Source organism: Alexandromys fortis, unplaced genomic scaffold, assembly GCF_014885135.2.
Source record: "Alexandromys fortis isolate MF-2015 unplaced genomic scaffold, M_Fortis_MF-2015_v1.1 scaffold_3, whole genome shotgun sequence".
Classification (NCBI taxonomy): domain Eukaryota; kingdom Metazoa; phylum Chordata; class Mammalia; order Rodentia; family Cricetidae; genus Alexandromys; species Alexandromys fortis.
This window is the reverse complement of record NW_026067909.1, coordinates 9418417-9444934: the sequence shown is the minus strand read 5'-3', so window position 1 is coordinate 9444934 and position 26518 is coordinate 9418417. Positions and strand designations below refer to the sequence as shown.

The 26518-nt window shown below is 48.4% G+C and overlaps 1 protein-coding gene and 1 non-coding gene across 3 annotated transcripts; one reads left to right on the top strand and one right to left on the bottom strand.

Annotated features, from left to right (window-relative positions):
- Positions 1-236: 236 nt before the first annotated feature.
- Positions 237-24546, bottom strand: Ptdss2 (phosphatidylserine synthase 2). 2 transcript variants are annotated; one of them, XM_050136738.1, is made up of 12 exons: positions 24267-24546; positions 20056-20157; positions 12669-12751; positions 8949-9016; positions 4577-4711; positions 4072-4122; positions 3397-3510; positions 3190-3308; positions 1923-2037; positions 1688-1833; positions 1399-1584; positions 237-1082 (listed from the first exon to the last, which is right to left on the bottom strand). In XM_050136738.1, the coding sequence occupies exons 1-12, from the start codon at positions 24380-24382 to the stop codon at positions 896-898; spliced, it is 1422 nt and encodes a 473-aa protein (XP_049992695.1). In that variant the 5' UTR covers positions 24383-24546; the 3' UTR covers positions 237-895. The 2 variants fall into 2 exon arrangements, with proteins under 2 accessions (XP_049992695.1, XP_049992696.1); XM_050136739.1 differs by lacking the exons at positions 8949-9016; positions 20056-20157; positions 24267-24546 and having other exon boundaries at positions 12669-12738.
- Positions 7627-7697, top strand: Trnaa-agc (transfer RNA alanine (anticodon AGC)). Its single transcript has one exon. It is a non-coding gene; the product is annotated as a tRNA-Ala (tRNA).
- Positions 24547-26518: the final 1972 nt, after the last annotated feature.

Here is a 26518-nt window from a genome sequence, read left to right as displayed (position 1 = left end):
AAAGTTTATAATCATTTCCCATGATCCTCAGTGATCACTGCCCCACCCCCAGTGAGACAATGTGGGAGTCAGGGGTAGCTGCCCAGGACATGTGTCCTGTGAGCAGCTATGCCTGTCCCTGGAGAGTTGTATCCCATGGCCCTTGAAGCCCTGTGAGAACTAAGTTCTGCACACACACTCGACTCCAAATGGATGTAGCAGTCCCTTCTCACGGGGCAGAGAAGGCAGCCGGAGGCTCTGCACCTTCGCCATCGCTTTATTTGTTCTGTTTGCTCACGAGTGCAACTAGACTCAGGGAGCCATGGTGACAACACAACCCTAGCACCTGGGGTACAGGTCTCCAAGTTGGATTCTCTGACTTGATACCCCTCAAGGGGCCAATCTGATGACCTTCCTCCATGGACATACCATCCATCTTAGAGTCCTGCTTAAACGAAGGCTCCAAAGACAATGTCTCAGTGCTGACTCCAGATCTACCACTTTGCAGCCATCTTAGTGTTGTCACAGCCTTCACTTCTGCTGCTTCAAGTTGGGTGGGGCCACAGGGTCTCATGGGGCTTCTGCCTACCCCACAGAGGGTAGAGAAAGAGTACAAGATGCCTCTTCTGGTTTGTGGTGAGACTGAGCACGAGGGAGATCATGGGTCAGGGCCTTCGCTGACCAGGTAGGACAGGCAGGACCCTTGCTCTAGAGCGTGCTCTAGGCTCACTGGTCAGCTCACAGCCCTGGAGAAGTGTCAGGAGCCAATATGTGCACACACCTACCTGCACATAAACATGTATACTCAGGTGCCCCTGGTGGAGTGGGGATGGGCCCCCCTCCTCTGAAGCAGGGAGCATAAGGATGGGAGAAATGGGACAGCCCTATGGCACAAGGCCAGTGAAGACGGAGAGGATCATGAGGCGGCTGAGGCCCCCTCCTCAGCAGGTACACTGTCACTGGTGGTCCCCTCTTCCTCTGTAGTCCCAGTCCCTAGCAGGTCATCATCTGGCCCTGGGTGCCCATCCCCATTGTTGATGGCTCTGCCCTGGTGACTCTGCTGCTTCTGTCGCCGGGTCTCCTTGTATCTCATGGTGATGTCCCTGTGGGGCAGCAGAGCCACCTCACCACATACCCATGCAGCAGCCCCCAGCACATACCCATAGACACCTGGACACCTTTGCTCTGCAAGAGGCTCCACCTGCTACAGTTGTAGGAATGGCTGGGGGGAGGGTAAGCTGGAGTGCTAGCTACAGGCAAGGCAGAGTCACAGCGACTCAGAGAGAGGACAGGGGCAAAGGCAGGTAGAGCCACAAGACAAGGGTGGGGAATGGACGGAGCCCTGTCTGGATTCAACCAAAGGGGGACAGACATCACTCACAGTAAAACCTGATGGCTTGGGGTCCCATCCCCACTCACCGCAGGAAGAAGCGCCAGACAGTCCACGTAAGCACCAGGATGGAGCCAAGAGTCCAGCACTGGGAGATGTAGAAGGGCAGTGACAGGGTGAGTGTGTGCGGGTCATACTTCACCACGATGAGCAGCTCTGTGACTGTGATGGCTGCCACCAGCCAGGCCTGCTGGCCCAGCTTCCTGTGGGGCTTCCTGCAGAGAGGCAGCAGCTGCCTTGCTTGCTCAGAACCCCAAACGCCCTTGGGGCTCCCAGGCTCTGGCCTCCCACCCCCTAGGCCTTATGGACGGCCCTCACAGTTCATCCATGAAGTCATAGATCTCACGCATGGCCACACCACCCACGTTCACGAAGAAGACCAGCCGCAGGAGGACCAGGTAGTGTTCAGGGGGCATCCATAGCACAAACTTCAAGTAGAATGTGTTCAGTTCTGCCAGCAGGAACTAGGGGATGGGAGAAGGTCAGTTCGTCAGTTTGAGAACTAACCAATGGTGGTGTGTGGATACACAGTCACCAGGCTGCTGGGACTTACCACCAAGATGATACCACACACGGCCAGCCAGCGGTGCAGGCTGGAGGCGGGCTTCCACTCAAAGCGTACCCAGCTGTAGGGCGTGAACTGAAAGGCAATCCTCTTCATCTTGCCCCTGGGAACCAGAAAGCCAGGAGCCTGAGGGCAATGGCTAGGCCAGAGAACCTGTGAGCCAGTGTTTACTGCCCTCCTCAGCAGACACAAGGCTCTGTCCTGTTCACAGTCACACACAGCCACTCAGAGGGGCCTATTCACATGCCCGAGGCACCGGGACAGGAGGGGAACCTCATTCCTTATTGTCTCAGGTTTTGTTTTTGTGGTACCAGGGACCAGGGCGATCCTCTTGTCCCCTACCTCTCCAGGGCTGGACCTATCTTGCCCAGTTCTGCCAGCCCTTTTCTTTTCTTTCCTTTTCTTTTCTTTGTGTGACAGGGTCTCTATTGTGTAGCTCTGGCTGTCCTGGAACTTGCTACCTGCCTCTGCCCCCCAAGTGCTGGGCTAAAGGTGTGCACCACCTTGCCTTTGTTGCTGAGACAAGGTCTTACTATGTAGACTAGGCTGGCTTCCTGGGACTAAAGGTGTGTGCCACTGGGCCTGGCTAATTTTTATTCTTCAAAACTAGGTTTCATGTAGCTAAGGCTAGCTAGCCTCAAACTTACTATATACCTATGGATGACTGTGAACTCCTGCTCTGCCTTTACTGCCCAAGTGCTGGGATCACAGCACATTTGGTTCATGTGGTTTCAGGAATTGAACCAGGGGCTTCGAAAATGGGAGGCTAGTACTCTACTGAGCCGAGTTACATCCTCAGCCCCCACTTTTTCTTGGTTTTGAGAGTCTCAAAACTGAATCACCTAGACTAGCCTTAAACCTCTGTGCTCAAAGAACTCTCCTGCATCAGCTTCAGCAGCCATGGATTCTGTGGGTGTATACCACCACTTCTGGTATCATTTTTTTCTTAGCAGAGAAACTGGGTATAGGGTTACACACTAGTGCTCCCAGAGCTGGAAGGTGGGGGCAAGAGTCACCCTAGATGACACAGCACGTTTGAGGCTAACCTGCACTGTATGAAACGTAGACCAAACAGGCCCACAGCCTCTTGAGAAGCAGGCGAGGGGGCTACATGGAGGAGTCAGATAGGCGTTGACTCTACCACTCTAAGGTCTGAAGGACAAAGGCCCATCTTGCTTGCCACCCTCCTGAGCAGCAAGGCCTTGTGCTTGGGGACCCAATGCCTGTGGTTCCCTCTACAACTCCCAAGATGTACTTGTAGGTTGGAATGTTCCAGAGGCCCTGCCACTTATATGTCTTCAAGGACAGCCACTCGAGGGTCTTCATGCCACAGTAGATGCCCAGCCCGTTGCAGATGAGGACGTCCATGATCCACTGGGTCAGGAAAGGAGAGGTGTTAGCCACGGGACCTGCGACGACAGGACCAGGCCCACCCCGGCGGCGCCTTGCCCGCTGCACCTACATGGTCCCACCAGCATTCGCTGAAGTTGGGCAGCTGGTGCTCCAGGCTGTACTCCAGGAACTCGAACATCACGCTGATGATCATACACATCCACCAGTCACGGATCATGAGGGTCTGTGAGGTGCCAGAGAGCACCCCATCAGGCTTTGCCATCCATTCCCTACAGACTGTGCCCTTCAAAAAAACAATCCCAGCCTCCTGCCTCCAGCTCCCAGCCCAGTAGGTCCCTGGTATGTGCACTAGATGGGCAGCCGCCTTTCTAACATTAAGATTGCCAGTCAAAAAGGAGGGACCCAGAAGTTTGGCACTGAGCTCTGACAGAAGGCCTGATTCAGGCTGTGTGCTGTGGCTGACAGGCAGCACTATCACGGGGTACACCAGGAACCCAGGCTGACCTGGGCTTTCTGCCTTGCCATTTTCCTCATTCCCTTTTCCTAACTGGCCACAGTGCTGGGACAGGGCACAGATCGGAGCAGCAGGGCCAACACTAGCACCCGAATCCTGCTGAGAAACCGTGACGCTTCTGGGATTGCACATATTCTCCAGGACAGCTGTGCCTCCTCACCAGGGCGCGCCCACCTACCACTCAGGTCTACTGTGGCCCCAAATGGCCTGGAACATGGAGGAAGGGGGAATAGAGAGAAGCAGGGTGTCAGGCCAGCTAGATCTCCCTACCTTCAGATACCAGCCAATGAAGTGTGCAGGGACAAAGCCATCCAGCTTGTCCTGTAGGTAACAAGAATGCGACCCTTAGGCCCAGCGCCCACCTCAGGCAGTCCCTCCCTCAGGCAGTCTCCTCCCCTATGGTATCTTGGGCAAGTTTCCAGAGACTGCACAACTTCAAGCTGTGCAAAGGCCCAGGGTCATTCCCTTCCCCTCCCTCGCCCAAGCATCCGGGCTGGTGATGCCAAGTCAGGGTCTGGCAAGGATGTTGGTGTGTGGACACCTTTAGATGACCACACTGGTAACAGAGAGCAGGATGCCTCTCTGTGGATCCTCATCTAACATGAGCAGGCCCACGGGCCTGTACCCCATGTGCAGAGTCACACCACAGTACCCCGAAGGAGCCTGAGGAAAAGCAGGAAGGTGGACAGTCTTGCAGGGTACCCTGCCTGACCCCATACAGTAAAGAACAGTCCTGGGGCTACTGAAGCCCTGCAGTTGAGGGGAACACCCCTACCCAGATGTTGTGGAAGGGGTCAGTCTTGTTGTCAGCATCATAGATGAGGCAGTTGCCCCCGTAGTCCCTCTCTGGCAATGGAACTCCCAGCCTGGGATCCACATACTTCAGAAACTGCCGGCCATCATGGACTGTCTGCAAAGCAGAGTCATTAGTGTGGTCAGGCTTAGCAGGGCAGCCTGGATGGAGGAGTCTGACGTGACCTCTATCTTGGTCAGCATGTCAGAGGGACAGCAGCCCTTCCACTCCAGCTAGAGCACCTCGAGTCCCGGGGAGCCATCAAGGCACAAATGCCAGCCCTACAACACTGTCTCCAGCGGATACAGGACTAGATCCCTACCCAGAAGAGACAGCCCTGCACTGCTGCCTTTCCTCAGTCCAGGCCATGCCCAGGCCACTCTGTCAGACACAACCCCATCTTTGGACCTGCAGCAGTTGGTAAGAGTTCTGTCCCCTCGGTGAAGGAAGCACTTCTGGACACAAAAGAGGAGGGGTCCTGGAGCAAACCACCAGCTTGGACAAAGGGGAGGCCAGCAGAGGAGACAGAAGTGAAAGCACACCACAGACAGGAGAGAAAACGGGAACAGAATGGCCAGCTGACAGTCTAGCCCCTGATCTCAAAGTCTGAGTTCACCTGTCCCTGGTGCAGAGACTTCACAGGTGGCCACCTTGCTAATGTCGTGTGCCCTGGAAACTAGCAAGACTTGAGGACATGCTGAGGCAGGAATGTTCCTGAAACCACCTTCTAGCGTAGGCCCTGAGGCCTCAAACAAAGTCAGAAAAGGTGAGTTCTGGGCTTGGCAGAAGTTCAGAATCAAGGGGTACCTGTTTCTAGGTTCAAAACACCTGCAAAATACCTGCTGCCCCTGATCAACATGCAAAAACCCTATGACCCCATGGCACTCTTTTAGAGGGTAGGATGGGCAGGAAGTAGCCAGGCTGCAGAAGGACCTTCAAGATAGAATACTAAAACTGATGTGATCACAGTAATGTGTTACACAAATGGAGCTGCTGTCTGCGGCCAAGAACTGGGCGTGTGACCAGCAAACCTAGTTCCCAGATTGCACTCTCTTAAGACTGTCCTCCATCCTCCAGGAAAGGAACAGGGCTCCAGGGAAAGGGCCGATTCCAGGGATCAGGGAGGGGTGCACACAACTGGAGCATCCTATGGTATGAGTCAGGAAAGGCCTCAACAAACAAAACACCAAGAATCACAAAAGAAGGGGGTGTGTCAAACAAGATAGAAACCAAATGAGAGCTGCCCATGGCCTAAAGAACTTCAGTAAAAACTTAAAAGCAGTATTTGACTACAACCTAAAACAAAGTCACATGATTACAAAAAATTATTAGATACTTAACATATGGTGGAAAAGAGACAGGTTTTCCTAAGAGGAATCCCAATAACACACACACACACACACACACATGCACACCCGAGGTAGTAGAGCTCAAGTTCACACACACGCACACACACACCCTAAGGTAGCGGAGCTCAAGTCCTGGCTCCTCCTCCCACGTGGACAGCACACAGAAACTTCCTTCTAGGGAGTAGAAACATGCTGTACAGGGCACCACAAGGAGGGACACTGGTGCTGCTGCCTATCATCGATCAGGTCAGCTTCACCTGCAGAAGCCCTGTTGGCAGACGGCATATACCTTAACCCCGCTCAAATCCTGAGAAATACATCAGACAAATTCTAACTAACTATGATGACAAAGCCAGAAAAAAAAATACAGTTCCAGGAAATCAAAGACATGTGTCACATGAATACAGATGCAAAGATCCTAGGCAAAATACGATGGAGGATGAGTCTACGCTACAGACAGGGTCATCTCAGGAACACACCACAGGTTCCAGTAAGAAAATCATGCCAAGTATGGTGGTAAACGCCTGTGATCAAAGCACTTGGGAAATATAAGCAGGACTACTGGAAGCTTGGGCCAGCCTGGGCTATATGACAAGACCTTGTCTCAAAAACAAAGCAGAACAGAACACCCCAAATAAAACACATTTTAAAAATTAATCAACATAGGGCTAGGAAACTGGCTCAGAGGTTAAGAGCACTGGCTGCTCTTCCAGAGGTCCTGAGTTCAATTCCCAACAACCACATGATGGCTCACAGCCATCTATGATATCTGGTGCCCTCTTCTGGTGCACAGGCATATAAGCAGGCAGAACACTGTTTATGTAATAATAAATAAATAAATCTTTAAAAAATTAATATAAATGCCATCATCAATAAAGGAAAACACATAATCATCTCACTTAATGTAGAAAACGCATTTGAGAAAATCTAATATCCTGAAATCAAATAATACAAACACTCAACCAGCTACAACTGAACTGCTTTTACTTGGTGAGGGCTTCTAGGAAAAGTTAGAGCTCTCAGCACACTCAGGACAGAAAGGTAGATACTCCGCTAAGATCAAGAACCAGTTAAGGAGGTCCATGTTTGCACTCAATACATTTCTGGAAGGCCCAGCTACAGGAGTCAGGCAAGAGTGACAAACAGAAAGCCCCACACAGCAAACAAGTGTTACACACATGGCCAACACAAATGGAGCTGCTGTCTGTAGCCGAGTACCAGGACACCTGACCAGCAAACCCCACTCCAAGATTACAGTCTCTTAAGACTATTCTCCATCCTTTAGGAAAGGGACAGGGCCCTAGGAAAAAGGCAGATGGCAGGAACTAGAAAACATCAAATCCTGTACTTTTTGTAGGATTTGATGTTTAGCAAGGTCACAGTGCACAAACCAACATGAAAATAAACTGTATTTCTACACACTATTAACAAGCAGTCCAAAACAAGACTGAGAAACAATTCTACTTAGGAAGGCATGAAGTGAGTAAAATCCTCAGGAATAGTTTAACAAAGGAAGCACAAAACTTACAGCAATAAAACTATAAAACATAGGAGGAAAAAAATTAAGGACCTAAATAATGGAAAAAGACCCCATGCTCATGGATCTCAAGACTTATTAACTTCGGGGTGGCAGTATTCTAAACTGATCAATGCAACCCCTGTCAACATCTCACCTGCTAGGGCTGGGGTGTGGCTCAGTAGTAGAGCGCTTGCCTAGCATGCAGGAGGCCTGGGTTCCATCCCCAGCACTGCAAAGAAAGAAAAAGAAATCTCATGGGCTCTTTTACATAGCCAGAAAGGGATTCTATCACTTGTTTGGAAATGTGGATCAGATGACACAGGACAATCTTGAAAGAGAAGATCAAAGTGTGGAAGACTAATTGCCACCTGACCAACCATACACCCACCAGTCTCTGCAGAGCTGTCAGCCCACGAGAAGCAAGGTCGGCCTGAGGAGCCTAGAAGATGTGAACCTAGGTGTGCGGTGGTGTTTTCAAGTGGACCCGTGGCAGAAAAAATACAAAACACAAAACCAAGAAATGCCACCGTATACCCATTAGGATGTAACTCCATTCGCCAGCAGCAACTCCACCTCGGAGCACTCATACAACAGAACTGAGGGAAAGCAACAGCAAGTCAGTGCTGGTGGGGTGCAAGATGGCACAGCCATGCTGGAAGGCAGCCTGGTGGTTCCTCAAACCGCTGAGGGCACATGTGTGAGGTGATCAGCGAGACCACTACGGCCTGTTGAGGACAGACACGGAAATCTGTGTCCATACAGGAGAATAGCGTGAGTCACAGCAGCTCCAAACAGGAAACCAAGTGCCTCTCGGCTCTGCTGAATGGTCAGATTGCCACCCTGAAGTGTCTCTCAGCTGACGATACAGCTGGGTGGACCTCAGAAGGACGATACGCTCTGGCTAGCTCCACTCATGGGCTGTTCTGAGACAGACCATGAGAGATGGCAGGTAACTGTAGGACAGAACAGACTATCGAGGGCTTTGAATGGGTTTTCAGGAGATGAAGCTGTTCTGGTCTTGCTAGGATGTCCATACATGCACAGGGACTTGGCCCCAATAACAGCCACAGATAGCACAATAACAAAGCTGGCCACTCACTCATGAAGCTCAGAGTTCAGTGAGTGAACCATTAGTGAACACATAATGTAACACTGCATCCCACTCCACCCCTGGTGAGTCGCCAGCCCCACCAGCTCTGCGGGTCCCAGGCTAGGCCAAAGTTCAGAAAGCCTGAGCTGTTCAGCTACAGGCCAGGGCAAACCTGCTCGACTACACATTTTCTGTCCTGAAATCAGATGAGCTGCCTTCTCCAGCCTGTGCCTGGACCCACACTCAGACAGCCCCTCCACACTGGCCCTCCTGGAGTGAGACACTGTGTGTCTGCCTGTGCTGGTCCAGCCTGATTCCTTGCCAGGACTTGGGGCTGACAATCAAGGCCTCCTCTATTATCCATTCCTACTTTATCAACCAAGAAAAACTGCTTACCTGGAAGAGGATGAAGATGAGAAACAACTCGTAGACCACACTAACACACAGCCAAAACCGCCAGTAAGCTACAACAAGATAACAGCAATGTCAGGGGCTCTGTTCTGGGGCTCTAAGGCTCCACCCAGCCTCAGGCGGGTCTTCATTACAGATAATATTTTTTCTGGGGGTACTCAGGTGTCCTTTGTAGAATTTTCACAAGGCCTAAATAAATTTACACACAAAGCTTCTCTCTGAAATGCATCCTCTATCCCAGTCCTGAGGAGTTTATTTTATTTTGCCTTACTACAGAGGCAGAGGCCTGTAACGCTGGGTAGACGTGGTGGTGGCGACACCCTACTCTTGTATGTGCTGCTGCACGTATGTGCTGCTGCATGTATGTGCTGCTGCAGTATGTACTGCTGCACGTATGTACTGCTGCATGTATGTGCTGCTGCATGTATGTGCTGCTGACCTGCTCTAGGTTCTGCTGGACATTTTTTCTAGGGATGAAAACCTTGTAATTCTAATATGTTTAGTTTTTAATCATGAATGAGTACAAAGTTTAGACTTTATTTAGGAAGGTGTTTTAACACAAACCTTACCAGTAGACTTCTGATATTCAAATACCCTCCGTCCTCAACACCACCATGGTATTGAAGAGCCAGGGAGGTGCCAGGCATTCAGGATCTGTGACCTATCTATTTGGCTGAGAATAACCAACCCAGATAGGAAACACGATGTGGGATGCTCTTACTGGATTTGTTCATGTTACTCCGGGTTACACAGATGGAGGTTACGAAGTGGAGGAAGAGCCTGTGTGAAAATCTTCACCGGCGCTAGAGGTGCAGTGGTCGAGGGAGGCAAGATGACCTATACCACTGGGGTCTGTGTAATGAGCGGGGAGGGGTGTCCTCCTCAAAGAGGCAGACACCATTTTTTTTTTTTTTAAGTTTTTCAAGACAAGGTTTCTCTGTGTAACAGCCCTGGATATCCTGGAAATCACTCTGTAGACCAGGCTGGCCTCAAACTCACAGAGATTCATCTGCCTCTGTCTCCCAAGTGCAGGGATTAAAGGTGTGGCCATCACTGCCCAGCCCAACAGTAAGGTTCATCAGCTCGGAAATGGACATCATCTGTTCGCTAGTGCTGTTTCCGTCTTTCCCATATTGTTTTCAAGGAAGAGCCCAAATCAGAAGCTGAACTACCTGAATCCTTGCTTCTACACCCCGCCCCCAAACTCCCCGACCTCTGGGTGTGGTGGGTGGATGCCAGGGTCCTTTGTCCACCTACATATAAAATGTGAGACAGGAACACAGGCTGTTTAGCAGTGCTGGGGATGACATCTGAACCCTAGCTTTGAACACAGCCCCAGACAGAAGAACCAGGAAAGGGGCTGGGGCTGCGGCTCAGTGGTGGCACACTCGTCTAGCATGCATGAGGCCCAGGGTGCAGCTCCTAGCACTGCACACAGACAAAACAAAAACAAAAAACTGAACCACGGAGGGAGACTGTTTCAAAGGAACCAGGACCTGTTTCAAGGTGTTCACAGCCAATTAAAGTTTCCAAATAAAGCAACTCCCCAGGGAGGTCAGCTGAAACCTCATTTTGCTGCTCTAATGAGGCCAGGCAGATAATGGCTCCAGCTGAGGCAGCTTGACTGGGTCTTCCTAAGTGCAGACCAAGAGGTAGGGTCGAGGGCACAGTCCTGCAGAAAGGCCTCCCTCCCATGTGATACCTGGTGATATCTCACTTAGCTGCATCACAAGCCTTTTGACTGGAGGCTCTGATGGCTCCAGATTCTGTACATTAACAAAAAGTGAGTGGGCGGTGGGAGACGGCAGAGGAACGACTCCCTACATAGTAAGATAAGAATGGTAAAAAGCCTGGCGCTCACACAGAGCAGCTACACTGGAAGGAAAGGCAGAGCAGAGCTCTCCAAGTAACTCATAGGTGAGCATGCATGTTAAGAGGGAGAGGACTCGAACATGGCAACACAGGCCTTTAATCTCAGCACTCGGGAGAGACAGGCAGATATCTGAGTTGAAGACCTGACTGGTCTACAGGGTAAGTTCTGGGCAGCCAAGCTACACAGTGAGACCCTGACAAAAAAGAAAAAAAAAAGAGGGAGAGGAACAACATCCATCCAAGTACTGGGGGCCAGAGCAACAGTCACTTAGCTCAGAGTCAGTGGGCGCCTCTGAAAAACTCTAAACCCTTTCAGACTTGTGCTTGTCAGGATATAGGGCTTGTCCTCTGGACCTGCAAGTCTTAGAGACACTTCCAGTGTCCAGTATGCTCCTGTCTGTCATGTTCACTGAGATGTGGCTTCCAAGATGAGGAAGTATGCCTTACTGGATGGGCTTACAGTCTTCTTCCAAATACAAGATAAGCATTTAGCAATTAGTCCCACCTCCTTATACACATGTAGTTTTATTGTAACAAAGCAATGTGTACGACGTTAACAGCTAAAACTGAGCATCCTTCCTTTCTAGTAAAAAAATCAAATATACGTGTGTAATAAGAAGAAGAATTAAAAAAATAGAGAATGTCAACTCCAAATAAAATTCTATAGGTTTTGTTGATTTCCCCACTGTATGGTAGAGTTCGAGTCATTCAGAGACTTATTTCAGAAGTTACATCTGAAAACATCACAATTAAACATGTCATCAAAGGAGAAAACATGCCACTAAAACGAATTGGGCACTTTTTAAGTATTTTGCTTTTCTGTGGCTCTGCTTCAAACCTTACTGAGGCAAGGGCTCGGAGGGTGGAGGACTACTAAGGGCTACGAGAAGACTCAGTAATCTAGCAGCAATTACACAGCCTATTGGGATCTTTGAAGGGCCCAGCTCAGAGCTTCTGGGCCACAGGGGAGTCATCTTCACAACTCATAACTAACTTACCCTTGGCAGACAAGCCCCATCCTTAAGGGCTAATCATCCCTTATCTCTGCTCTTATCTCTGCTCCTACAGTGGTTTGTTGTACAATCAGGCTAAGTACACGGAGACACGTGGGCAAAATCTCAAGACTGCCTAACTCACAAAATAGAAAACAACAAAAAACCCACAATCAAACAAAACCTAGGAAAACCAGCAGTGTTGTAGCACTCACTTGTGGTCCTAGTATTCAGGAAGGGAGGCAAGGGAATTCCATGAATCCAGGAATCTGAGAATAGCCTGAGCAATAGTGAGACCCTCCCTCAAAAATAAATAAATAATATACACAACACATCCACATTTAAGTGTTTATTTTTTTACATGCCTAAAAATAGTTTCTGTATTTCAACAGTTATAATCCCATTGAGAGAGAAAAGAAACACGTTTCTAAATATATGCTGAGGCCCTTAAGTCACACCAAGTTGTAGCCTCAAGTGCCTCCTAGTCTGAGCTCTGGCCAACTGAGAAAAGTGGGTGGCTTATGACCTCCAGCTGAGGTTCACAGGGGACAATCTGATGCATGGATTTGTCAGAACTTGGGAAAGGGTGATGGAGATAGCACCCATCGGCTACCTCTAGGTCTCTAGCCCCTCCTGTGATCCTAGGGCACCCTGGTCTGCAGGAAGAGTGTGAGAGGGCAATAGGACAGGTGGAAGGAAGTATAGTCAGCTCTCCCTGACATGGAGGTAGCAGCCACAGGAGCTGGCAGAAGAGGGCAGGACATTCACATCCAGCAGAACAACATAGCAGCTGCTCAGAACAGAAGGGATACACGGCACACATGGAGAAATGGCAAGTTACCTGGATGAGGTCTGGAAAATGGCCCGTCTTTGGCTTGTGTGACTCCAAAACATAAGAAAACCAAAATACTGGCCACAATACCTCTGCAAATAAAGAACAAACAGCCCCTCAGTGTGTGCAAGCTTCTTCTAGGTCTAAAGCTGGCCCTGAGCACAGCTCTTCTCTATAACAGAGCAGTCCTCCACCCCTCGCAGATCTCTGGGGAAGGAGCAGGAAAGGGGCAGGGCTTAAAGCTTCCTCAGCTAGAGCCCATTCACGTGGGATTCTTCTGCATGGGAACCATGCCCCTAGCTCCTGTTTGCTGATTTAATCAATCATCTCACTGTGGACTCCTGGACATGAGATTTCGCGATTTGAGTAATACTCCAACATCACTTTTTTTTTTTTTTTTTGGTTTTTCGAGATAGGGTTTCTCTGTGGCTTTGGAGCCTGTCCTGGAACTAGCTCTGTAGACCAGGCTGGTCTCGAACTCAAAGAGATCCGCCTGCCTCTGCCTCCCGAGTGCTGGGATTAAAGGTGTGCACCACCATCGCCCGGCTGGGTTTTTGTTTTGTTTGTTGTTGTTATTGTTTTTAATTTGAGACAAGGTTTCTTTGTGTAGTTCTGACTGTCCTGGAATTTGCTCTGCAGACCAGGCCGGTTTTAAACTTGGAGATCTGTCTGCCTCTGCCTGAGTGAAGGGATTAAAGGTGTGCACCACCAACACATTTTTTTTTCTTTTAAAGAAAACATGCCTTGTTTTGACACACACCTTTGATCCCAGCACTTAGGAGGTAAAGGCAGGTGGATCTCTGTGAGTTTCTGAGTTTAAGGGTCAGCCTGGTCTACAGAGCTAGTTTCAGGACAGCCAAGGCTACACAAAGAAAGACCTGCCTCCCACCCCCAAAAAGAACACACTTGAAAATAAACCACATCTACGCTGAACACATACAGACGATTTCCTTGTCACTGTCCATCATGCACTAGAGCAGCTCTGTGTGTGGCACATTTCATATCAGCTAGTATATTTTAGTAAGTGGAGAGACATCTGTGGCTGTACACCGATGGCACTGTGTGTAAGGCATTTGAGTGCACACACTTCATCTTTGGAGGATCCGAAAACCAACACTCCGCAGATACCAGGGTAATTGTATGTGTGGATATAGGGTGGTGAAGGCAAGCGTGCACCATTCTCTGTTCTCAGAGCCTAAAGCTAGCCTTACCCTAGTGGCTACAAGTACACCCAGCACCCAGACCTTGGCTTCTGGTGTTCTTCAGTATGACACCCAGACTCCATGGAGTCACTGTAAGGCCAAGACTGAGGCAGAAAAGGCCCAAGATCAGCCTAGAAGTTCCTGCTGTGTCTGACACTCAGAAGAGCCTGCGGTGTTCTCAGGTCATCTCACAGCAACAGCCTTAGTCAAAACTGAGCAACAAGCCAGGCGGTGGTGGCACACACCTTTGATCCTAGCACTTAGGAGGCAGAGGCAGGATGATCTCTGAGTTCAAGGCCAGCCTGGTCTACAGAGCTATTATTTCCAGGACAGGCTCCAAAGCTAAGGGAAACCCTGTCTCGAGAAAAAAACAAAAACAAACCACTGAATGTTTGCCCAGGACTCGGGTTTAATTTCTAGCACCCATAAGACAGCTATTACCATCTTTAACTTCAGTTCCAGGAGATCTGTCATTGGCACCAAGCACACAAATGGTGCACAGTCAAAATACCCAAACACACAAAATTGAAAGATCTTAGTTCCCTAAGCTGCTTTCCAATGTGGACAGACTCTGCATCCCTATCTGCTGCCTCAGATCCTTTCGGGTTTTACATTTCCATCTCCCTAGAGGTGTGTGGTGGCGTCTGAGACACAGTGACAACAAATGCTGCCCATTTCAGATGCTGCTTCCTCTGTTTCCTCCTGGGTACAGTATCTGCTCAAGCCTTTCTCCATCAAGATTTATTTATTTATTTGGTTGGGTAGTTTTTTGAGATAGGATTTCTCAGTGTAACAGCTCTGGCTGTTCTGGAACTTGCTCTGTAGACCAGGCTGGTCTTGAACTCACAGAGATCCACCTGTCTCTGCCCTCTGAGTGCTTTATTTTTATTTTATTTTATTTTTTTTTAAATATTTATTTATTTATTATGTATACAATATTCTGTCTGTATGTATGTCTGCAGGCCAGAAGACGGCACCAGACCCCATTACAGATGGTTGTGAGCCACCATGTGGTTGCTGGGAATTGAACTCAGGACCTTTGGAAGAGCAGACAATGCTCCTAACCTCTGAGCCATCTCTCCAGCCCTGCTTTATTTTTATAACTTTAATTATATGTATGTGTATTTATGTATGTGAGAATGTGCACATAAGCGCAGGTCCCTGGAAGGTATTAGATCGGCTGGAGCCGGAGTTACAGACCGTGATGGGCCACTAGACATGGGTGCTGAGAACGGACCTTGGTTCCCCACAAGAACAGTACACATTCTCAACAGCTGAGCCGTCACTCTGGCCCTCAATCCTGAGTACAGAGTTATCAGGCTGGGCTCCTATTCATGGGTTCAAGCAATCTCCTACACTTCAGCCTCTAGAGTAGCTGGGAGTACATATGTGTATCAACACATTTTAATTGTGACTGCCCTTTTAAAAATGTGAGTGGGTTTTTGTTTTGTTTGAGAAAAGAGGCAAGATCTTGCTATGCAGTCCAGACTGGTCTTGAACTTAGGATTCTCCTGCTTCAACCTCCTGAGTTCTGAGATAAGAGGTGTGTGCCATCATACCTGGCCTTTATAGTTGTACAATTTTTAAAACTATAAATGGGATGGACACGTGGCTAACTGAGGCGAGAGAACCTCAGGTGTCCCCAGATCACCACACAGATGGTAAATCTGCATGGCACAGCACAGCAGTCCTGACTGTCCACAAAGACATGCAGCCACTGTTGTGGAGAGAAGCAAGACACAGAAGAGCAACATAGTAACTCCACTTCTGGGCCAGCAGCAGGCTCAAAAGTGTGAGCAGCTCAACCTGTACCTTTATCGGAAATGCCTTAAATTATAGGCCAATAAGGTTGATTTGAGAAGAAAAAGCTATACATACAGTGGCCTGTGCCTGGAGTCCTGGCTCTTCAGGAAGCTGAAGCAAAATGATTACTTGAGCCCTGGAGTTCAAGAATAAACTGGCAGCCAGGCATGGTAAATCACACCTTTAATCCCAATACTTGGGAGACAGAGGTGAGTAGATTTCTATGAGTTCTAGACCAGCCTGGTCCACATAGTGAATTCCAGAATAGCCAGAGACCCACAACCACCCCCCTCAAAAAAACCAACCAACCAACCAACCAACCAACCAACCAACCAACAAACAAAACTCCAAAACCAAAAATCCCATACTGGCAATACAGTGACCCTTCCTCCCACATGTCAAAAACAATGATACACAAGTTGAAATTAAAGACTTTCCAAAAGGGGCAGAGGCAGGTGAATCTCTGTGAGTTCGAGGCCAGCCTGGTCTACAAAGCAAATTCCCAGGACAGCTAGAAATACACAGAGAAACCCTGTTGCTCTTGTAGAGGGTCTGGGCTCAGTTTCCAGCACCCACATTAAAAGGCTCACAACTGCCTGTAACTCCTGTTCCAAAGGATTCAATGCCTCTAGTATTTTTGGGCACTTATATACATATAACTCACACAGGCACACATATATACACATAAAAAAATTTAAATCTTTAGAAAAAATTTAAAAATAGCCGGGTGCATTGCAACACTCAGAGGCAGAGGCAGGCAGATTTCTGAGTCCGAGGCCAGTCTGGTCTACTGAGCAAGTTCCAGGACAGCCAGGGTTACACAAAAACAAAACAAAAAAAAACCCTTGTCTTGGGCTAGAGAGATGGCTCAAAGGTTAAGAGCATTGCCTGCTCTTCCAAAGGTCCTGAGTTCAATTCCCAGTAACCACATGGTGGCTCACAACCATCTGTAATGAGGTCTGGTGCTCTCTTCTGGTCTGCAGACATACAGACAGAATATAGTATACATAATAAATAAATAAAATATTTGAAAAAACAAAAAAAAAACCTTGTCTTGAAAAACAAGAAAAAAAAATGTTAAAAGTAAATTTGGGGCAGGGGGTCTGGAGGGATGACTCCGTGGTTAAGAGCACTGACTGCTCTTCCAGAATACCTGGGTGTGATTCCCAGCCCCCACATGTCAGTTCACAACTGTCTGTGACTCTAGTTCCAGGGAATCCAACACCCTCCCACAAACATGTATGAAGGCAAAATCCTTGTTTGTATAGTGGTGAAGAAAAAATGAAGGCAAAATATCAATGCATATAAAATAGAAATAAATTAATTATAAAAAATGAACAAATAAATAAATCTTGGGGAACTGGAGAGACAGCTTAGTGGTTAAGAGCATTTGTTGCTCTTACAGAGGACCCAGATTCAGATTCCAGCACCCATAGGCAACTCACAACTGTCTGTAGCTCCAGGGGATTTGACACCCTCTTCTGGCCTCTGAGGACACTCACCTAGTCTAAAACATACATTCACATATATAAAAATAATTTTTTATTTGTAAGTAAGTCTTGGGGATGTGTCTCTGTGCAAGCAAGAATGCTTGCCTGGCACATGTGAGTGTCTGAGTTCCATCCACAACACCACAAAAATTATACACTATTTTCTGTAAGGCTGGTGAAATGGCTCAGCAGGTAACACGCTTGTCACTAAGCCTGACAATTTGAGTTCCATCTCTGGGATCTGCATGGTAGAAAGAGAAAATTAACTCCCAAGGGTTGTCCTCTGACACTTGTGCATGTGTGTACTGTACATGCTTGAACACAAATAAACATGCAAACAAATACACATAATGAAAAAATATTTTTGACACACAAAACCTATCCTAAGGACATAAGAAAGCTCCCACCTATTCAGGTTCTAGGTTCTATCAGAAGAGTTACAGACCAGAAAGGTCAGTTCCTTCGTGCCCTTAAAGAGGAAAGAGGAGACAAAGACCATGAGGAGTGGGTGTCCTGTGTCCCCTGAGGAGCAGTGAGGCAGCTCTCCTGAGGTAAGTGCTGAGAAGAGTGGCCTCACCCACACAGGTCCACAGTGCCACCCTCCTTAAGCACGGGAGTCTGAGCTCTTGGACCCTCCAGGTCTGGGTCACCTACTATTGACAACAAGACCAATACACTGGGTGGCCAACAGCTCTGTAACTGCTCTGGCAGATGCTTGGTGACACCTTTGCAGGTTCCTGCTCTTCGGAGAGAAGGCTTTGCTCTTCTTGGAGGCAATTCTTTTCCAGTGACATCAGAGCTGAGCATCTTTAGCTGATTCTACTTCTCATACATAGAAATCTTTTGGGGGAGTAGGCTGTGCCTTTAGGGTTAAACCCTGGGCCCCTAAGCCATACATTCAGCCATGGAGAGCACCTTCTGAGGTATAGCCATGTCCCGTCTCTTTGGACTTCTTACTAGCCTCCATGCCCAGGCAACAAAGGTGAATTCAGAGAAACTCAGCAGACCCAGTTCTTTTCTTTTCTTCTTCTTTTTTTTTTTTTCCTTTGAGACAGGATCTCACCATGTAGCAACAGCTGTCCTGGAACTCTCTATGGACACTAATCTAGCTTCAAACTCATAGAGACCTGCCTGCTCTGTTTCCCAGTGCAGAAAGGTGTGTACCATCATGTCCTTTTTGGTTGTTTTTTGAGACAAGGTCTCATGTAGTCCAGGCTGGTCTTGAACTCACCATGTAGCCAAGACTGGCCTTCATCTCCTGATCTTCCCGCCTCTGTTTCCCAAGTGCTAGGTTTACATGTATGAGCAATCATACCTAGCTAAGACCAGTTCTATTTGAAAATTCCCTCTGAGCAGATGTAGGCACAACCAAAAGTCCAATGCCTCTATACCCCGGGTCTAATATCTGCAGATGGCCCCTCTGCCAGGACCCTATCTTAAGAGCATGCTGAGCTTACAGGCTTAGCTTGGGACTTAAGAGTATAGTGGAAGCCTTCTAAGAAAGGAGGGAGAAACAGGCAAGCCTGTAGATGACAGTGAGCAGGAAGTGACAGTATAGATAACCCAGCCAGACACGATGGACAAGAGAAGGGCTGGTGGGCCTGGAATCAAGTCATCCCAAGCTCAGGGGAAAAAAATGAGGAAACTCCGAAGAGGCTGACTCTGAGTAGAAGTTACTGAACAGTAAAGTAACTCACAGAAAATGGGCCAAGAACGGCTGGGCCACCAGCTAGAGAGAGGTGCCTGTATTGCCCAAGAAAGGTAGACGGGAGCCTGTGAGTCCAACAGTCTGAAGGCAATGTTTCACCACAAGAACCCAAGGGCATATGCTCCATTACAAGGTTCACTGTTGGTGGCTCTACATCCCAGACAGGCTGGGTATCCTTATGTCCTAGAGTCTACCACATTGAGGGTAAACTGTTTGGTGTGATGACACTCTCACAAGGCCCGCAGAGACTGGGGAGGAGTACATCCACATGGTCACACCATACTCACTGTGACCCTATTCAATTCTTATCGCAAAGTACTAAGACTTCCATTTTTCTTTTTTTTTTTTAAAAAAAATGATTTATTTATTTTATGAGCCTTGATTGTTGTTTAGACTGCATGTATGTCTGTGAGAGGCTGTCAGATCCTCCAGAATTGGAGTTAGAGACAGTTGTGAGCTGCCACGTGGATGCTGGGAATAGAACCTGGGTCCTCTGGAAAAACAGCCAATGTTTTTAACCACTGAGCCATCTCTATAGCCTTTTAAGACTTCCATTTTTAAAAAACAAAATTTTGGCCTGGAAATGTTAGGACCATGGAGGTTCCACAAGCAACCAAGGTGGCGCTGAAATCTCAATAGACCTCTCACATCCCCCTGTGCCTCTGCCCCTACCAAATTCTCTCTGGTCTCCTCCAGCCCTCCCAAAGCAAGCAGGACCCGCTCAGTAACAGCATTCCAGGGTAGATACCCAGGCTAGAGGATTGGAGGGGCAGTATAAAAGGCTGTCAGTACTCCGGAGCAACCGTCCCTGCATGCTAGGGACTGGCCTCAGACCTGGCAATACAGCAAGGACAGAGAGTGCTTGTGGCCTGCCTGCTCTGGAGAATCTTGAGAAGCAAGGTCACAGGTAGTCATCGGATGTCCACCTGGCCTCTTACATAGTTCGTTTAAATATTTAGAAAGTACTGGCACCAACACCACCATAGACTCACACCAGCTAGGGGGATCACCCTGAAGGCCGCTGCAAAATAGCCCCATCTCTTGAAAGGTGACGTGTACCCAGGGTCTGGGCGAGAAACACTCCGCAGCTCCAAGGAAAGGTGTGAAAGCTAGTCACTGACATACAAGGGAATTTAGAGCCCGGGCTGGCCAGAGCACCACAGCACACACACCCTCTGCACGTCAGCAGTTACCTCTTGGTGTTGTAGGCTGTATCCTGAGGGGTTTCTTCCAGGAGAGTCACATAACCCAGTGCACAGGTGAGGATGAACAGCACGGTTAAGGTGTGGGCACGCCTGAATTCAAAACACACAGGTAGTGTCAGAGCAGAGACAGGGTAAGTACTCACCCAGCATAGGAGAGGGCCTGACCTGCACTCTCGAGCTGACTGACCGTTACCATGGGTACCAGAGGGATTGAAGTGTACAGCCTATAGCACAGGTAGATATGGTCACATTACTAACACAAGTTAAACATGGAAGGCTTTCCCCCATTTCCCTCCAGGACTGAGGACTGAGCCTATGGCCTGACATATGACAGACTCTACCCAGCTCTTTCCATAGACCTTAAAAATGACATCAGCTCCTCGGTTACTTTACTAGTACACTGATCTTCTAATAGGTTTTGAAATAGCCAATAAGCTGAGGGTGTCCTTGACCTTTTGTTTTGTTTTGTTTTTTTAAGACAGGATTTCTCTGTGTAGTCCTGGAACCCTATTCATAGACAAGGCTGGCCTCAAATTCACAGAGATACTCCTGCTTCTGCCCGCCAAGTGCCAGGAATGAAAGCGCACGCTACTATACCCCGACTGGGAGTACTATCTTTTATTTCTCTTAATATACCAAGAATATGAAAAATAAATAACACCTTTCCTCTGAGGTAAATTTTCACCCTTTCATTTACACAGTTACCAAGTACCTCGCCTCCCTAACCTGGGAAAAGTGAAGCAGAAAGGGGGACCCAGAGGCAGGGCATCACCAGATAAACTCACAGCAGGCAGACTTCAGGAATGTCCCAATCAATGGCCGCAGAAGAGCAACTCTACCTTGCTGCATGCACCCTGTCTATCTCCTAGCGCACGCGCGCACACACACACACACACATGCACGCACGCAGACATATAAACACACACACGATTCCAGAGGCGGTTATCCTTCCCCTTCCAGAATGTCAGCTTTGTGCCTCCTACTCCTCCCTAGTGTAGGCAGAGGCTGGGATAATCCAGGTCCCATGACCAGGCCCAGGATGAGAGCTGACCTATGTAAATCTTGGGACTTCAGTCACTGCATGGGGCAAGCATGAGGACAAACTGGTTCCTTGCTATGAGTGGAAAATACCCAGTTGTTGTTCCTCCCAAGAGATGACCATGTTCCTCACGCTGAGTGGGTAGAGAGGCAGCCCTGCCAGAACCAACCAGGGAAACATGAAGGTGTTGCCAGGAAAGGGACAGAGCCTGCCCCAGGTCTGCAAGAGGCTCCTAGCTTGTTACACTGGCCTTCCTGGCCTATTGATCTGATAGTTAAAAGGTAAGAATTGCCAAATCATGTTTGCTAGATGTGGGTAAACCTAGGCAAGCTCTAGCCACAGTGAGTGGCAGCCTACACACGCCTGCAGCTGCAGGAATAAGAACTACTGTGGATGCACTGGTGAGGTCCGCCTCCTTCACCTAGAAGGCTCACTAGAGGCTCCTGGCTCTAGGATTCAAGCATAGACCACCAATGCTCAAATTGTTATGGATTCCAGGCTGGTGGGAGTAGGTTAGAAAGTGTCACTGGGGGGCTGAAAAGATGGCTCTGAGGGTAAGAACACGACTTTGCTGCGAGGTAGTGACTCACACCTTTAATTCCAGTACCTGGGAGGCAGAGGCAGGTGGATCTCTGAGTTCAAGGCCAGCCTGGTCTACAGAGCTACAGAGCGAATTCCAGGACAGCCAGGCAACACAAGAGAAACCTTGTCTCAAAAAAGCCAAACCAAGGGGGCTGGAGAGATGGCTCAGCAGTTAAGAGCACTAACTGCTCTTCCAGAGGTCCTGAGTTCAATTCTCAGCAACCACATGGCAGCTCACAATTGTCTGTAATTCCAGTTCCAGGGGACTCAACACCCATGGCAAATCACCAATGCATATAAAATAAATAAAGATTTATTAAAAAAAAACTAAACAAACCAAACAAAATAAAACATACAAGCCGCTCTTCCAGAGGACCCATACTGGATCCCTAACACTCATACAGCATCCACCAGTCTGGAACTATTAGTCTCAAGGGACCCAATACCCTCTCTGGCTTCCAGGGGCACTGCACATATATGGTACACATACACACATGCAGGCAGAACATCAACACATGGAAAATAAAATAAAATTTTAAATAAACAAAGTCCTAGGACTGTGCTAGAGTCCGAGCTCTTGTTTAATTTCCGGATAAATCCCCTAAGATAGCAATGGCACTCAGTGGAGATCTCCAAAATACACACTGAAGAATGACTGAATGAATAAATGAATATAAAGCAAGAAAGGCAAGTCAGCTACCCGCTCCAGGATTTTCTATTAGTGACCATCGACTGCATTAGGGGAGGGTGGTGCCTCCCTCCTGCCCAACAGTCATGGTGGGAGCTACCTGATAGAGAATGATGTTGAAATATCCACTTGAGTAATTTATAGTCCATCATGAATATAAGGCCAATTAGAGTCCTTTATTTAAGCAGGGGACCAAAAGTAAACTCCTGCCACAAAGAATTCTTGGACCTGAAGACAAGACAGAGTTTATAAAAACAAAAACCAGGGATTTTTACAAGCATCATTTCCCTGCAAGGAAAAAGGAACCCAATGTCCTATCAGGCAGGATATGAAGATGGTGTGGGGTCAGTTATGGTGTTAAAGACCATGTGTCCTGTCGAGCAGGAGGAGGTATGGGATTAAGACAGCCTGAAATCTTCTAGGTCATTTCAATGTTCAAAGGACCTCAAAGGTCAGAGAAATCCATTTGGCACTAGCTCTGGCCCCAAACCCACAACTTCAACTGCCCCATGCTTTCTCTTCTCCTCCCAGGGTTTCACTATGTAGCTGTGGTTGTCCTGGAACACACTATGTAGTCCAAGCAGGCCTCAAACTCACAGAGATTCGCCTGCCTCTGTCTCCTGAGTGCTGGAATCGCTTCTCTCCCTTCTAATGCTTCCACAGTCACCAGAGGGCATCACACTGAAGAGAAGCCTTGGTGGGACCCCCTTGCAGAAGCTGTCCACAAACCGGGGAAGGCGCTAATCATATCAGTTCCAGATGCAAAACTATCTCCTACAGCCACCCACTTGCCTGCCACTTCAGCTGTATCTCACCAGAGCCTCAGGTACCACTCCCACTGTGAGCCAGAGATACAAGCCGGCATAGGACAGCATCCCTCAGAGAACCCTATCTGTGTGATGGCACCTTCTCCCGAATGAGCCAATCACTTTCAGAACATGCTCCTCTCGCGCTGATTAAATGTGTTCTCAAAGCTACTTGCACTTAGCATCACCAGTAGGTATGCATCTGTTTCTGTGCACTCGGCTCTCACTCGTCTACAGGAACCACCCAGGGACTCCAGTATTGCATATGGAAACTCAGTCATTATAAGTAAAGAAGGGTAAAGCTTCCCGGTGGCCATGGCGCAGGCCTTTAATCACAACACTCGGAAGACAGAGGCAGGTGGATCTCTGTGAGGTCCAGGCCAGCCTGGTCTACAGAATAAGTTCCTGAACAGCCAGAACTGTTATACAAAGAAAACCTGTCCCGAACACACACACACACACACACACACACACACACACACACACACACACGGCAAAACCATTTCTCTCATAAGGTGGGCTCTGGTGCATGAGTTTTGAGTTTTGTCATTTCTCACAAATAAGGAAAGGTGAAGGGTTAGCCCAAGGTCATGGGATCACACGTTCGACTGGTCAGCCAGGGCGGTGGCATGGCCCTTCAAAGGAGCCAAAGCACCAGCAATTCCTCAGCACTCACTCCACTAAAAGCAGAGGAGGCGGCCCGATCCCAAAACTTGTTAGGGGCTGAATTGTGCAGGCCAGATCATCGAAAAGGGTAGCGATGAGCAAAACCTAGCACACAGACATGCCAGACCCATCAGGCCAGTTCAAGGCACCCACCGAGGAGAGGCAGGGGAAGAAAAGAGAGGGAACATTACTTATGTGTGGTGGCGAGGCCTTCCAGAGCTCATCCCGGGGTTCCCCCGACCCGAAAAGCACTCGCCATCTCACACGCAGATGACCACGCGGGGAAGGAGGGTTCCACCCGTCTGCGCACTGGGAGCCCCAGTGCGCAGCTCCCCCGACTAATCCCGGCCTTGACGGTCCCCGACTCCAACCCAAACCGCCAGTCCCAAGCCCGGACACGACGCGGGGAGTCCCTCACCAAAAGAAGGTGTTGGTGCCATCGTCGTAGACCTCGGACTCGGTGCTGCGGCGACCCTCAAACAGCGGAGACCCAGACCCCGAGCCTCTGGCGACTCTGCGCTCGCCCCTCCGCATGGCGCCCGGCCTGTGCAGCCCGCCAGGCTGCAGGCAGCGGGCAGGGGTCGCGCTGCCGCCCAGCGGGGTCTCCGCGGGAGTGGGGCGGGGCCGTGAGGCATTGTGGGACGCGTAGTGCGCGCCGAGCCGCAGGGCATGCTGGGCGCTGGCAGCCCAGGTTCTGAGCTGAGAGCTGGGAGGGACGCGGTCCGGTTGCTAGGAGACCGGCCGCGTGCTCCACCGGCAGGGAGACTCTAGCAGGTGGCAGAGGCTGGTGTTGATAGACAGGTGTCTGGGGACGCAAAGAAAGAATCAGCTTAAGCTGTTGGGGTGGCCCTAGCATGCGAAATAAGCACTCGGGAGGCTGAGGCAGGAGGATTGCATCAATTCAAAGCCACCCTGGGTTACATAGACAAACCTTGTTTTAAAAAGGGGGGGGAGGGTGGGTGTGCTGGAGAGATGGCTCAGCAGTTAAGTACACTGGCTGCTCTTCTAAAGGACCTAGTTCAGTTCTCACACCCCCATGGCAGCTCATAATCTGTTGTAACTTCCGTCCCAGTAAACCCAACGCCCTCTTCTGGCCCCCCAGGCACTGCATACAGGTGGTGCATATACATGCAACAAAACACCTATATACATAAGATTTTAAAAATAAAAAATAAAATTTTAACCAGGTGCGGTGGCAAACGCCTTTAAAACCAGCAGCTCAGGAGGCAATGACAGAAAGATCTGCATATGTTTGAAGACAATCTGGTCTACATAGTGAAATCCAGATCAGTCACAGCTACACATCGAGACTCTCTCCATTTTTTAAATTAATTAATTAATTTACTATTGCTTTAAATTAACTGGATGAGGTATGCTGGATAGTTGAAAGAGTACGGAGAGTTGCTGAAAATACATTTCTGCCGTAGGGTAGAGAATAGCTTACCTAAACTTGTATGAGGGTGTGGGTTCTTTTTCAGTTTTATGAGTTGTGATGCCGTGGACCTGAAATCCTAGCACTTTGAGGTGGAGGTGAGTAGATCAGGAAGTTCATGGTCATCCTTCCATGGGACTAGGAGCCTCTGACAGGTAGGAAGAGAACCTACGAATAAATATTAAAGGTTGCAAATTTCAGCAGGGCAGTGATGGCTCACGCCTTTAATCCCAATAATCCAGAGGCAGGTAGATCTCTGTGAGTTTCAGACAGTCAAGACTACACAGAGAAACAGTCTCAAAAAAAAAAAAACACCCAAAAACCAACCAACAAACAAGCAAAACAAAAACAAACAAAAAAGATGGCAAACTTCTGGTTTCTTCTTCACTCTCCTCAACTAAAACAAAACTCTAGCAATTTAAAATACAGGCTGTGGAGGCTTTTTCTCTGATAGTAGGAGCCCTAGTCTGTAGAGTGGCCTCATCACAAATTCAAAGCCAGATAAGGACTTGTTTGCCCAAAAGTTGTAGTCTTATTGTGGGCCTGTCAGACTCCCTATTATTATTCAAACTGACAAAGCATAAACTAGGGGAGGGACACCTCTTTTTTTTAAAATTACCTGCTGCAAACATCTCCTTTATTTTAATCCTTCTATAAAAAGTTGGCAAAGAGCCGGGCAGTGGTGGCGCACGCCTTTTGGGAGGCAGAGTCAGGCGGATCTCTGGGAGTTTGAGGCCAGCCTGGTCTACAAGAGCTAGTTCCAGGACAGGCACCAAAGCTACAGAGAAACCCTGTCTCGAAAAACCAAAAAAAAAAAAAAAAAAAAAAAAAAAAAAAAAAAAAAAAAGTTGGCAAAGAATGCCACCAGCAATCACACATGTATAGAAGTTCCAGTTCTGTTTTGCTTCTGAAAGGATGTTTAAGGACAATTCTGAATTACAATTTAATCTTAGATAATAAATTACTAAAAGTAAGGTCTAAGCTGCTGGCTTCTAAAAGCATTTTTAAAACTTAATAGATCAACTATAGCATGTGCTAAATACTCTTTATTTGATATATTCTACATAGACCACAGTAAGTGCCTTTCAATGGTAAAAGGCAGCATCCTTTGACTTAGAGAATTCTAATTAAAATAACACCATCGAGTCAAGAATAGACAGTTGCCCCCTGACCTTTAGCCGTTGCCTGTAACAGTAGGGAGTACAAACTTTACCACAGGCGAGTCTTCTCGTTTCTGA

Coding starts and splice junctions, on each gene's coding strand:
- Ptdss2 (XM_050136738.1), bottom strand. CDS start 24,382: ATGCGGAGGGGCGAGCGCAGAGTCGCCAGAGGCTCGGGGTCTGGGTCT. Junction 2,038..3,189: donor TGGAACATTCCAACCTACAA/GTACATCTTGGG, acceptor TCTGGTTCCCAG/GGGCAAGATGAAGAGGATTG. Junction 1,585..1,687: donor TATGACTTCATGGATGAACT/GTGAGGGCCGTC, acceptor GCCTCTCTGCAG/GAAGCCCCACAGGAAGCTGG.